The sequence below is a fragment of the Haliotis rubra genome, unplaced genomic scaffold, assembly GCF_003918875.1.
Source record: "Haliotis rubra isolate DU_JTF1 unplaced genomic scaffold, ASM391887v1 Scf577, whole genome shotgun sequence".
Taxonomy (NCBI): domain Eukaryota; kingdom Metazoa; phylum Mollusca; class Gastropoda; order Lepetellida; family Haliotidae; genus Haliotis; species Haliotis rubra.
This window is the reverse complement of record NW_025767276.1, coordinates 340,091-354,178: the sequence shown is the minus strand read 5'-3', so window position 1 is coordinate 354,178 and position 14,088 is coordinate 340,091. Positions and strand designations below refer to the sequence as shown.

Sequence of the window (14,088 nt, the reverse complement as noted above, 5' to 3'; positions counted from 1 at the left end):
TGGTGCCTTTTGCTATTTGGCAGATTTTTGGCATATTTATTTCTCCCGGTTTCCGTGGAAACGGTTAGGACTTAGTCCCAAAAGGGAGGGGTGGGCTTCATTTCCGGTGCACAACTTGAAAAGCGTTCAGTATCTTTCAACAGAACTTGGCAAATATATTAGGCAAATTTTGAAATGGTGCCTTTTGCAATTTACAGATTTTGGGCATTTATGTTCCTCATGATTTCCATGGAAACGATTTGGACTTAGTTTAATGTCAAGCTGGACTTTAAGTAACTGTGAGATGATTTGTTCTTTCAGTTATGTGGGGGCCGGGGGGATATGTCATCTTCTGATGACTCTTGTTTTTATTTGGAACAGACAGAAAATCCTACCGATTTTGAAAATGACCCATTTAGCAAGTGTTTTTAGTGTAAAATATGTCAATTTCAGAGACTGATACTCCATTTTGTTGCATAGGTTGTTTGACTGGACACCTCAGCAAGAAGAGGGGAGGTTGAAGTGTGAAAAGACTGTCATCCTGAAAAATATGTTTGATCCTAAAGAGTTTGAGGTAAGCACAATTACTTCCTGATGGTCCATTGATTATCTTCCTGCAGAAAGGGGTCAGGAGAATATAACCTCTGGACCAAATTCTTGAACAAATCCCTTCTGTGGATTCCAGATGCGAATCAGTGACCAGCCTGTCAAACATCCTCCTCTGTATCTCCAGGGCACTAACTTCTAGATCCCTTCCCATTGTTCTTGTGATCACAAGTTACCTACCCTTTATCTTAATTAACGTTTCATTGTATTGCGTAGGATCCGTGAAGCTGAGGGTTGGAATTGATCTTCAGTAACCCATGCTTGTTGTAAGAGGTGACTAACAAGATCGGGTTGTCAGGCTCGCTGACTTGGTTGCCACATGTCATTGTATCCCAATTACGTAGATTGATGCTGATGCTGTTGATCACTGGATTGTTTGGTCCAGACTGAATTATTCACAGACCACTGCCATATAACTGGAATATTGCTCAGTGCAGTGTGGATTGAATTCCCTCACACAATTGCATAGATTGATGCTCATGCTGTTGATCACTGGATTGTCTGGTCCACACTCGATTATTTACCACCATTTAGCTGGAATACTGCTGAGTGCAACGATAAACACAACCAACCAACCAACCAACCAACCAACCATTAACATTTTACTGACCTGTCAAATGTCAATTTGAAGGATAGGGAAAGGGTAAGGGAGATAACTTGTATTACCCAGAAAACAAAGCCGCCACCATTCTAAACTACTCGTCCCTTTCCGTAACTTAAAAGTAGACTCGTACCCCTCTCATAGCTATTTTATTGAACGTGGCTCTGTCTGAGCACAAATGCGCAGAGAGAAAGAAATAGTCTAAAGTACTGTCGGAAATGCTAGAAAATGCTTTTTGACTTATATTTAAAATTCAGAGGTATTACAGTTACTTAAATAACAAATATCACTTCAAGAAACATCTACCTAATGTAGACCGTGGGAATATTTTTGAGACATGCCCTAAAATGTGTTTTTACTGATGAAAATACAAAAAACTTACGGGTAGTGGGACGTTATTTGATACAAACATTAACTGCCTGTGTTACGTCATCAGCATGCATGGTATCGACAGGTGAAATTGACACCTGAGCACACGCTCGGGCGAGGGGTCATCTCAATAGATGTTTTCTTCAAAATGTTGAATATGTGTACGTATAGTATTAGTATAAGCATTGGTTATGTAAGGGATCATTTGTGTATGTGTGTTTGTTTTGAAATAAACATACGAATTACTGTACATTGGAAAGAATCCTATCACTTGTGTTATCTTATCGATTGATTGTAGAAATGTGCAACGTTTTAATAAATGTTTTGCATGTCAACAGTATATTTCATTGCAAAATATTGATGTAATTCGGTCAGTTTAATCTAGTTGTGAACATTAATAAAGATTTAAAGAAGTCACTGGTGTGTCTTCTTTAGAATATATATATTCTTCTTCTCATAAAGTTTGTGACCGCCGTCCGTCCTAAGTACTCCCTTGTCAAAGTTGTCAAGGATGGTTTTACGTCCCGGTTTTGCTTTTGAGATGGTCCCTGTCGTGTCTGATTTGTTTACAATATTTGAAACTTGTTGGTAAGACATACCAACAGCTCTACAAGTTCTGTAATAAACCCTTTCTAAACTAATGAAAGGTTTACCTCTGTCTTTTTCAAGCACAAAAAACTTATAAACCTTTGCAACATTTGACTGCAAATAGTTGGCCTTAGTGGACGCTGTGATAAAGATGTGTATGCATGATGGGAAACTTATTTATCAAGACTTAACATTTATATTAATATTTCTTCAATAAAGAAACGATAATTAAGTAAAGTAACACAAACATTTAACATTTATGTGTTAAAGAAAAACGTTGATTCATATTTTTACACCACCTGTATTATTAGCATAAATGTAAAGACTATTTCAGATTTCTGTTGTTGGACTCTGAAAAAATCCTAAGTTGTTGTTTTGCAACCATATTCTCTCCTGTAAACTGCCCTTCAAATGCATGGGAATGTTAAATCCATTGAAATAAAAATTAGGTACACTATAGGCGAGTTGATATATTGACAACATAGTACATTTATCACCTTTATCAAAGTATTAAGGCTAAAAAGCATTTTTCTAGCATTTCCAACAGTACTTTAGTTGCCGAACTATTTTCGAGGGCATGTAACTCTAGTTTACTTGGAAAAAACACATGGCATCCATGCCAAGGAACTTATCTCAAAGGGTATGTTTAACATGCTTAAATACTTTCCTACGCCATAATGTAAAATATACCTTGGTTATAAAAATACAGGAAACCCAAGAGGACTATGTAATAATTAGAATATACTTGAAGTGTCTGGGAAATAATTATGCAATCCAAAATGAAAAATATTTCAAAGACCTATTTTGACCCAATTTCTTCTCTACATACGCGTATTCTGATTGGCTGGGGGAATATTTCTCCCGGGACATGGCTAGAGAGGGTAATGAAGTCTACTTTCAGGTCAATGGAAGGGACGAGAGTAGTTACGAATGAGCCACCACCAGTTTACACTGACATGCAAGACCCGTGAAGATCCGGGGTAGAATAGGTCTTCAGCAACCGATGTGCTTGCCATAAAAGCCGACTATGCTTGTCGTAAGAGGCGACTAACAGGATTGGGTGGACAGTTTCTCTGACTTGGTTGACACGTCATCGGTTCCCAATTGCGCAGATCGATGCTCATGCTGTTGATCACTGGATTGTCTGGTCCAGACTCTATTATTTACAGACCGCCGCCATATAGCTGGGATATTGCTGAGTGCGGCGTAAAACTAAACTCACTCACTCACTCACCTCCTACCTAACAGAGTTCCGAGTGTCAGTCAGTTTTTCAATATTGAATTCCTCGCAACCTTGATTATAATCAATCTGATGGATGCCATGTTATTGTAACCTACTTTCTGATTGGTCCGTTAGACCTAGTAGTGTAGTCAGTGGTAAGTGGACTTCATGAGTAGAAACAAAGAAAGAACATGAGGAAGATTTATTTTACTGGTGCTTCACAATGTACAGTCTCTTGAGGGAGCTTGAGTTGTCTCCCTTACCTCATGCAGCAACAAATATGGTGGAATCCTCAAAAACAGCTTCTTTCATGTCATTATTTAGACTAACGTTTAGTCCCTGAATACATATAAATTTAATAGTTAGATTGAAAAGGAGCACCAGTGAGACCAGAGATTCAGGAACCTGAGGAAATCTAGACTTGCTTTATTTAGGGCTTTAGCATTGCAGGGAAGGCTTAGCATTGGGGAAAATAATATGGTTCTGGGACTGTGAGACAGACTAGTCATTAATGTTCACATATATTTACTAGATATATGACTTGTTAGTTCCGGCACAGGCACTGTCATCCAGTGATATCATCCAATCAGATTTAGCATTTTGTTTTGTGATAGGTGATAACAGTGACACGCTACCCAAGGATCTTTCAGGCCATATTACTGCAAATATTTCTTCAAACGAGCCTTTGATCATGTTGAAAATGGTCCTTAATTAAACATAGTGAATACATTGTTATAGTTGTATCTAGTGTTGGGAATTGGTTAAAATCTCATAATTGATGATTGGTTCATTACCACCGATAAATCATCGAAAATAATTGGTTAGCATCATTTATGAAATTTGTTAATGCACAAAAAAATAAGAAAACAAACCCATGTAGTTATTTTGTTTGTTTTTTGCAAAATTTCACATCTCTAAAGGATGACTAGTATGTTAGGAACATAAATTTCTTGGTGTCTTTAAGATAAATTCAATCATGACTTAAAAAGTCAAAAGTCAAAAGATGTTTATTGTATGAAAGGCCTCCGGCCCATATACATGAGAGTTACAGTGATAAAGGAATATTCTGGATATTTACATATATATTTAAGGGTATACAATTCGCTTTATAAGAAGATCTCTTTTAGCTAATGCATATTTTATATATAAGGACAATTGAGCAAGAATATTTTCATTATTGGTTTGTAACAAAGATATATATGCATAATGGGGCTGCTTTGCAAGAAGATGGTGCGGTATATATTTCTGTCTTAATTGCGTGATAACAAGGACATATCAGGGTAAAATGAATTTCATTTTCTATTCCAACGTTACATAAGGGACAATATCGGCGTTCTTTCTGGACAGAGGTTTTTCTACCCTCATTAATCATTAAAGATAACAAACCTAAGCGATACTTTCGAACATTGTTCTTAAACTATATGTTGTAATTATTGATAAGTATTTTCTGGCTGGAGTAGCGTTTTAAAGGTCCTGTAATATTCATATGGTGAGCTTGAATCTAGGGTGGATTTCCATTCTTGATTGAACATATCTATTGATCTAACACGAAATTCATTAATAAACCAGTTCACATCGCCAATTGTTTGGCTCAACCATCTGAAACCCGAAACCATTGAGAAAATAATAAATTTCTGATATCAGTTACCCAAGTGTGTTTTCCCAAATTATCCAGATTTAAAAGCATATTGTAAGCTAATTTTTTGGCAGCGTTGTTAGGTGCATATTTAGAACCTTAAACCAATATTTTAAACATCTTATGTAGAGAATTGATATACAAAGGAAATCTGCCACATTAAGCCATATACCATGCAGTTAGGGTGTCTTTGAGCTTACATTGAGGTACTTTTACAGGCTAAAAGATGCACTCTCTCAATACAATCAAAGCGCTGAAAACCCCATATTTCAGATCCATATAATAAAATGGGTTGAATGTGAGAATTAAATATCTTAAAAAACACATTGGGTGACATAGTTCCAACTTTGTATAAAACCGATAAAACTTGTATTAAAGCCTCTTTTCCACGTAAAGTTAAGTTATGTGCACATTTATTCAAGTTCATTCTGTTTGAAAACAAAACCCTAAGTAAGAATATTGATTGGATACATTCATCAACTGACCATCAAAAAACCAGCGTTAGTTTCTGTACACGTGGACCGCCCTCTAAATATCACAATTTCTGTTTTGCTTAAATTTACTGTTAACTTCCATTCTTTAATATAACTTTCTAAGATATTTAATTGATTTTGTAAACCGACCACAGTATCCGAAACTAAAATAGCATTAGTCAGCTTAAAAGGAGCATTAGGACTTCTACAAGATCTGGGTACATTTGGATTCCATGTTTTCAAGCTAAATTGATATCATTGATATAATTCACTAATGAAGAAGGAAAATAGGGAGTGGACTTAAGCAGCAACCTTGTCTTAAACCAAGTGGGCAACGTCGAAAAATCTGTAACCCTCTTTACCTTTAACGCACACAAGATCGAGCGTTAGAATACATTGATTTGAGAATGCTAACCATTTTCCCCTAAATAAACCTGCCTTATGTAAACACTGCCATAATTTAAAAGCGATTGACTGAGTCGAATGCCTTTTAAAATCTACAAATGCTATGTACAACTTATGTTTTCTTTTGATAGTGATTTTTGGACTAGTGCATACAGAGTAAATATATGATCAGTGGTAGAATATCCTTTCTAAATCCTGCTGGGATTCAGGAATCTTATCACGCATGCATTTTCTACTAGTTTGATAGTCTATTGTTCAATATCAAGCGTAAATACTCTCCCCAAGATACTCATTAATGATATACCCGATAATTATCTGGATGCGTTTCTGTAAGCCCTTTTATGAAGTGGATTTATTATAGAGCTTGACCAACTGCAGGGAAAAATTCCATGTTCATACAGCTTATTGAAACATTTCCGTAAGGAGCGGCATAATTTCAATTTAGAACACTTTATCATTTCTATTATGATAAAGTCAGGTCCAACAGCCTTCCCATTTTAAGATGATTTATCGCTTCTAGTATTTCCTGTTCGGCAATAGGACTGTCTAGTACAAGTTGATCTACTTCTGTATAATAGTCATTATTGGAATCTACAGTGTTAATTTCATCGTCCCGAATGTTGAGTCTAATATCTCAACCGTTTGAAAATACATCTTTGAAATGATTTAACCGTTGAGTTTTAGTTATGCTATTTCGGACGTATTTCTTTTTTGTAAATGGCGGATACTTTTCCAAAATGCAGGCGGGCTGTTTATAGATCTTTCTAACCTTTCTTGTCTGCAGTTCTCAAATCAAACTTATACTTTTGACAACAAGCTTTATACTTATTTCTACTTTTCGCAGTATTTCCGTCTATCATAATTACAACGAGTCACTCTGAATCTCACGAAGATGTTTACGAGCATTGCGTCAGCGCATTTCTACAATCTGTATTTAGAGTATTTGTTACGGTCTTTGCGATTGACATTTTGAGCATACAATTAGCTGAAGTCGATAACAGTTCCTAAAGTCATTTATGGCTCCATTTACATCTGTATCAATTGTTTCGGTAGAATTCCTCCAAGCGAAGTTATGTTTTCTTTCACGTTCGATAAGAAAGTGCTTGCAAAATTATCATTCCACACAAGTCAAGTTTGATATTTGTGGACCCATTATCATCGTTCATGCGATTATTAATATTGGGGAACTTACAAGTTAATTCAAGAGGTAAATGGTCAGATTCATGCGATCCCCAATATTCAACCTGCCTCATGTACTGGAAGAAATCGGGTGAGCATATAAAATAATCATTGACACTAGCACCTTGATTCGCACAAAATGTATATTATCCCCTTGTAAATCGCCATATACTCTCCCATTAATCGATAAACAATTGCAATGCGTAACATATATCTAAAAGTTTCTGGCCAAATTTGTTTGTAGATGTATCGTGAGACTTCCGATTTTCAACACTAACATCATCATCTTCATGAAATGGAAAGTATCTATGTAATAATATATCATCCGTGAGGGTGTTGAAGGGTTATTTGCATTACCAGTTCGAGAATTTAGATCACCACACAAAACAGTATGTAAATCACTAAGTTCGATTGTATATCTAATAAAAATTCCTCAAGTTTATCTAGACTACAACTGGTATCAACATGGTTGTAATAAGGAGAGCTTTCAGGTGGTATATATGTGCATATCAAATTAACATGCTTATCAATAGCAAATAAAGCTTTTGACGTGTAATACATATCAAATTGTCGATATCTGTAGTTATGAACTTACAAAACTTGCTAATAGACTGATGTATACACACGCACACACCTCCAAAAATCTGCCATAATCAGACAGTTTCACAGCTGAACTTGAAAAACTTGGTAATCAACCAACCAATTCATGTATGCGTAAACAAAGGTTTCGAAGGCAAATAATATTAAATTTTCTAATATAATCTATAAAGTCATCATCTCCTGATTTATTACGAAGTCCGTTTATATTCCAACACAGAAATGAGAGTTTACGTTGCACATGCTGTGTTCAGTGGGTGTAATGCAGGTGTCATTGTGAGCAGTACCCTGTGAGATAATGATCCGGGCCTCGGCCCAAATCCTGACAGGGTTGATTCGGCCTACCAGCTTGCGCTTTCCTCGTTTGGGTGAGAACTCTGGTATCCCATACGTTGGTGGATCCAGTAGCTCCACTGGCTGGCGGTGTACTGTCACCAACTGGCCATTCTTGGAAATAGCGAACATGTTTGTCCCCTTCAAAGCCTGAAGTTGCTGGCGTTGGCGTGGCGTTAGGACACTGGAGATACCAAGTCCTGCTGCCTTGAATGCGGTCTTGCTTTCAGGGAGCGCACCTTATCGTCAGACATGTGCAGCTTTACAATCATTGGTCGAGGTCTGGTAGCATTAACCCGCCTAACGTCAAGCCTATGTGCGCGGATAGCGTCAGGCGTTCCCCACGTCTTGAAAGTAGCATGCTCGTTAAGCTTATAATGCTTATGAAATGTAACAGAGAAAATCAACCTTGTGAAAAATATTGTTGATGAAAACAAGTGTTCCAGAATTGTTTGTGTTCGATTATGAGAAAACGTGATCGATTGCTTGGTCGTTTAGTCACTGCGACCAATCTTCGATTATTTCAATTAATCGGATCACCACTAGTTGTATCATGTACCAGAATGCCAGGTGTAATCTTACCATACACTGATAGTTCAGTGTGTCGTGGCTCTACTATAATTCCATTGCGGCCATTTTGATTTGATGGTGACATTTGCTGCAATTGGGCATGGATATAGTGTGTCAGAGCTTCAGATGAAATATACAATATAAATAATCTACTCCCAATTAATTCAACTGATTGCATGCAAATGTGTGTGGAGTATTTCAAAATCCAATGGTATAACAACAGTTTATTTGCTCCATGTTTCCGCTTCAGTTTGCATACCTGTATTTCTGTTTATCTGCTGATTTATGTCAGCATCATATTTACATGAACTCCCTGACAGTATTGAAACACTAAATGCTATGTTTCACTAGTGATGTCAGACAAATGAACACTGTTGTGAGCTTACATGACATGTGACACCTTGAGGGCAGCACATGAACAGTGCAAAATTTAAAGTCATCTAAATCTGATTTTAAACAGATTTAATTTTCTAGGAATCTTCTAATATGTTTAGAAATAATGAAGCAGACTCGACACAAGTAAACAAGATTAAAATTAGCTGGGGGCCATGGGTATCGCTGTATCTGAGATGCCGCAGTTTGTTCTGCAGAGTTTCATCCGATGTGCACATCTCAGTTTGCCCTGAAAATGGTCAGCACCAAACCTTTACCCATGAGTTTTACCAAAGTGAGGTGAGGTGAAATTGGGTTTAACGTCGTGCTTGAGAATATTTTGCTCATATGACGACGTGCATGCATGAGTATGTGTATGTGCGGCTGCTTGTACTAGCCCAGACTTAAGCTGGTTTTATAGTGCTAGCCCACTGAGATACCATGCCGCAGTGATGCATGAATACCCCACTCAGACACATTATACTGACTATACTGAGCCGACCAGTCCTTGTTGTACCCATTAATGCCGAGCGCCAGGCAGGGACCAACAAGTGCCATATTTTAACGTCTTTTGGTATGACGCGGTCGGGGATCGAACCAGCGACCTTCCGCTCTCCGGGCGGATGCTCTAACCACTACACCACGGAGGCGGTCTTTACCAAAGTGGCACAGGTGTAAGACATGCATGACTTCAGCCTTTAGTCACACATAAAGCTTGCACTCCGTAATGTTGGTTGGTAGGTTCAAACTTGGCTGGTTGGTTGGTTGGTTGTTCAATGCTACACTCAGCAATACTGCAGCTGTGTGCCGTCAGTCTGTAAATATCTGAATCTGGACCAGACAATCCAGTGATCAACATCATGAGCATTGATCTCGATAAATCGATATCCCAGTTGCATAAATCAATGCTCATGCTGTTGATCACTGGATTGTCTGGTCCAGACTTGATTATTTTCAGACCACTGCCATGTAGCTGGAATATCGCGGAGAATATCGCATTAAACAACAAACCAACCAACTAACGAGGATTCCACACTTGGAAAACAGAAGTACAGTTTTTCAAGTTCACATGTGTGTCTTTTGATCTCAAATATATCAACATGAGTCAATTAACATTTTAACTCTGACGCTTGCTAGGTATTTCAAAAGTTTATCAGTTGATGATGAGATATTTTATTTCAGTGAGAACTTGACATCATTCTTCCAAATTTTCAGTTTGTAAGCTGTAATAGTCAGAGACCACTCGAATGACCCCAGTACCCAAATTACCCCTGTACACACACAACGTCTTCAAACAGGTATTAACGTATGGTTTGAGGGACCACTCAAATGACCCCAGTACACACACACACAACGTCTTCAAACAGATATTAACGTATGGTTTGAGGGACCACTCAAATGACCCCAGTACACACACACACACACACAACGTCTTCAAACAGGTATTAACGTATGGTTGGAGGGACCACTCAAATGACCCCAGTACACACACAATGTCTGCAAACAGGTATTAATGTATGGTTGGAGGGACCACTCAAATGACCCCAGTACACACACAATGTCTGCAAACAGGTATTAATGTATGGTTGGAGGGACCACTCAAATGACCCCAGTACACACACAATGTCTGCAAACAGGTATTAATACCAATGGTTTGAGGGACCACTCAAATGACCCCAGTACACACACAATGTCTGCAAACAGGTATTAATGTATGGTTTGAGGGACCACTCAAATGACCCCAGTACACACACAATGTCTGCAAACAGGTATTAACGTATGGTTTGAGGGACCACTCAAATGACCCCAGTACACACACAATGTCTGCAAACAGGTATTAATGTATGGTTGGAGGGACCACTCAAATAATCCAAGTGCACATACACAATGTCTGCAAACAGGTATTAACGATATGGTTTGAGGGACCACTCAAATGACCCCAGTACACACACACAATGTCTGCAAACAGGTATTAACGAATGGTTGGAGGGACCACTCAAATGACCCAAGTACACACATACAATGTCTGCAAACAGGTATTAATAATAATATATTACAAAACTGATTACAAGCAAGATCAATTGCATAATCAGTGTTTGCCCTAGGCATAAAAATTTAGGAGTCATCATGACTCCCTGGTGTCATGAGAGGGAGTCATTGACATGTTTTTGGGAGTCAACTTCTTTCATCAAGAGATCAACTGTTATTGTTTAATAACAACAGGTCCAAGTAAGGCAGGTCAGGTATTTAATCAGCACTGGCAAATAATAGGAAAACATTATCCCCACTTATTATACTTGCTTGCATAGGTTATTCCATATAATCGTAGTCTCTACCAGTAGAGACTACGATTGCAATCTCTACTAGTAGGATCGGAGATTCTACCAGTAGAGACTCCGATCGCAATCTCTACTGGTAGAGACTCCGATCGCAATCTCTTCTGGTAGAATCTCTGATTCTACCAGATCGCAGTCTCTACCCTGACATTTACATGACTAGGAGATGGGTGACTGTTTTGACTGCATGCATAAGAACATAGTTTAGAAGGTGCCAAGTTTCATGTCACGTGTCTGATTAAGTTGTTCATAGTGAATACATACCGTTGTTTGTAGTGAATACATACCGTTGTTTGTAGTGAATGCATACCGTTGTTTGTAGTGAATGCATACCGTTTGTAGTGAATACATACCGTTGTTTGTAGTGAATACATACCGTTGTTTGTAGTGAATGCATACAGTTGTTTGTAGTGAATACATACTGTTGTTTGTAGTGAATGCATACCGTTGTTTGTAGTGAATACATACCGTTGTTTGTAGTGAATGCATACCGTTGTTTGTAGTGAATACATACCGTTGTTTGTAGTGAATGCATACCGTTGTTTGTAGTGAATGCATACCGTTGTTTGTAGTGAATGCATACAGTTGTTTGTAGTGAATGCATACCGTTGTTTGTAGTGAATGCATACCGCTTGTAGTGAATGCATACCGTTGTTTGTAGTGAATGCATACCGTTGTTTGTAGTGAATGCATACAGTTGTTTGTAGTGAATGCATACCGTTGTTTGTAGTGAATGCATACAGTTGTTTGTAGTGAATGCATACCGTTGTTTGTAGTGAATGCATACCGTTGTTTGTAGTGAATGCATACAGTAGTGAATGCATACAGTCGTTTGGAGTGAATACATACCGTTGTTTGTAGTGAATGCATACCGTTGTTTGTAGTGAATGCATACAGTTGTTTGTAGTGAATGCATACTGTTGTTTGTAGTGAATACATACCGTTGTTTGTAGTGAATGCATACCGTTGTTTGTAGTGAATGCATACAGTTGTTTGTAGTGAATGCATACAGATTTCTCTTGGAGTTCACCAAGGGCTCAGTTCCCATTGTGCAGAAACGCCCACATTAATCGTGGAAATAGCAACATAAACATAATACCTCGCTACCGAAACAGTAAAAACGGCAACTTTAAATCGCTAACACTGCATCATAAAACGAGGAGCCCGCAACTTCGATTTAGCACATGCGCGCATGGAAGAGGAAGTCTCCACGCATGTTGATATTTTCCAGCTTGGACAAAAGTTACATTCCTTTTTAAGTATTTCTGTTGTGTTATTTGGCATTTATCATCATGATACTTGTGTGCACACTTGTTTAGTTTACTTTCCATTCGTATGAAACGATTGACAGCAATTATTTCAACATATTTAATACTTTTTCTACTTGAGGCGATTCACGGTTGCTCGGAAATTAAAAAGAAGCCCGGATCGTAATGCGCAAGCTTGCACTGGTATCGCTGATATAAAAGTGTTGCAGTTTCATAGTTTTTCGTTGCCATTTTTACTGTTTCAGTAGCGAGGTATTATGTTTATGTTGCTATTTCCACGATTAATGTGGGCTTTTCTGCATTTTTCTGCACGTGGGAAAGTTTTCTTTCATAGGCCTGTACTCAGTATAGTGAATATGGTCTGACTAACTGAATATTTTAGGGCTGACATTTGAGATAACTATAGTTCCTGAAGAAAGAAGTTTTAGCACTACAGCCATAATATTAACATGAATGATGGCGGTCACCCTCGTCACTAACTGCACAATCTTGTCTTGACTATGCTAATTAATAAGCAAGTAAAGGCTGCTTTATCTGGTCTTCCTTTGCTGTGTATACTGGACAGACCTTGTGGGCCAAAACAATCAATATATCGAGCGGTTCCTATATAATTCTGAGTAAAGTTCACTCTTACTTCAAGTTAGCCGTTATCAGTAACACTGACTGACTGACTGAGTTTGGTTTTACGCCGCTTTTAGCAATATTCCAGCAACATCACGGCGGGGGACACCAGAAATAGGCTTCACACATTGTGCCCACGTGGGGATTCGAACCCGGGCCTTCGCCGTGACGAGCCAACGCTTTAACCATTAGGCTACCCCACCGCCCCTTATCACTAACAAACCTAGTGTGTACAACCTAGATAAGAGAGGGTAATTAGATTAATTGCCTATGGTCCCATGTCAGTCTGCAATTACTACTATAGTACTACTGATGAAAAGAAAGAAATTATTTAACATACCAAAAGTTTACAAAAGTTTGATGTGGAATGAATATTTTTAATCTTTTATTTAGGAATAGGATGCTGGAGTTGGAATTGACAGACTGCAAATGTTTTTTGGGCAATGTAAACCTTTTAGGGTATTTTAACTCAAATAAAGCTCTTCATGTGTTTGTTGTTACAGAATCTCATTGAGGGTATCAATTTCTCAATTAATTTTAACTGTGTTTTATCCTACTCTGAAATATTTAAATGCTCCCATAGTTTAGAAAGTGTCCATGCATCCATAATATCTTTCATAATTCATATCAATTTGATGCCTCATTAAGGAACTGAATTTCTAGTTGCACTCACATGTGTTCAAATCTCGCCCAATCTTGAATTGATCAGTGTCATTTATTCAATATGATAACCCTACGCATCAGTGTCATCTTATAATTATGTAAGCGTTTCTGATATCATAGCCTACACAAAACACCGAACAAGCTCATTTTTATCCAAGATGAGCCTGCAATGTTTTTTCTCGAGGATGATCTTGTTTCAATATTTAGAGAGCACCCCAGGGGTTGGTGATGCTGGTAAGAAATGGCTGATCCCCTCGAGATACGTGTCAG

General features: G+C 38.0%; 1 protein-coding gene across 2 annotated transcripts in view; it reads left to right on the top strand.

The window, feature by feature from the left end:
* Positions 1-14,088, top strand: part of LOC124254589 (HIV Tat-specific factor 1-like) — a 61,536-nt gene that overhangs the window by 26,937 nt on the left and 20,511 nt on the right. For both annotated transcript variants that reach the window (XM_046688421.1, XM_046688420.1), the window contains exon 6: positions 460-553. In XM_046688421.1, the coding sequence (XP_046544377.1) occupies positions 460-553 (94 nt within the window). The remainder of the gene's footprint in view (positions 1-459; positions 554-14,088) is intronic.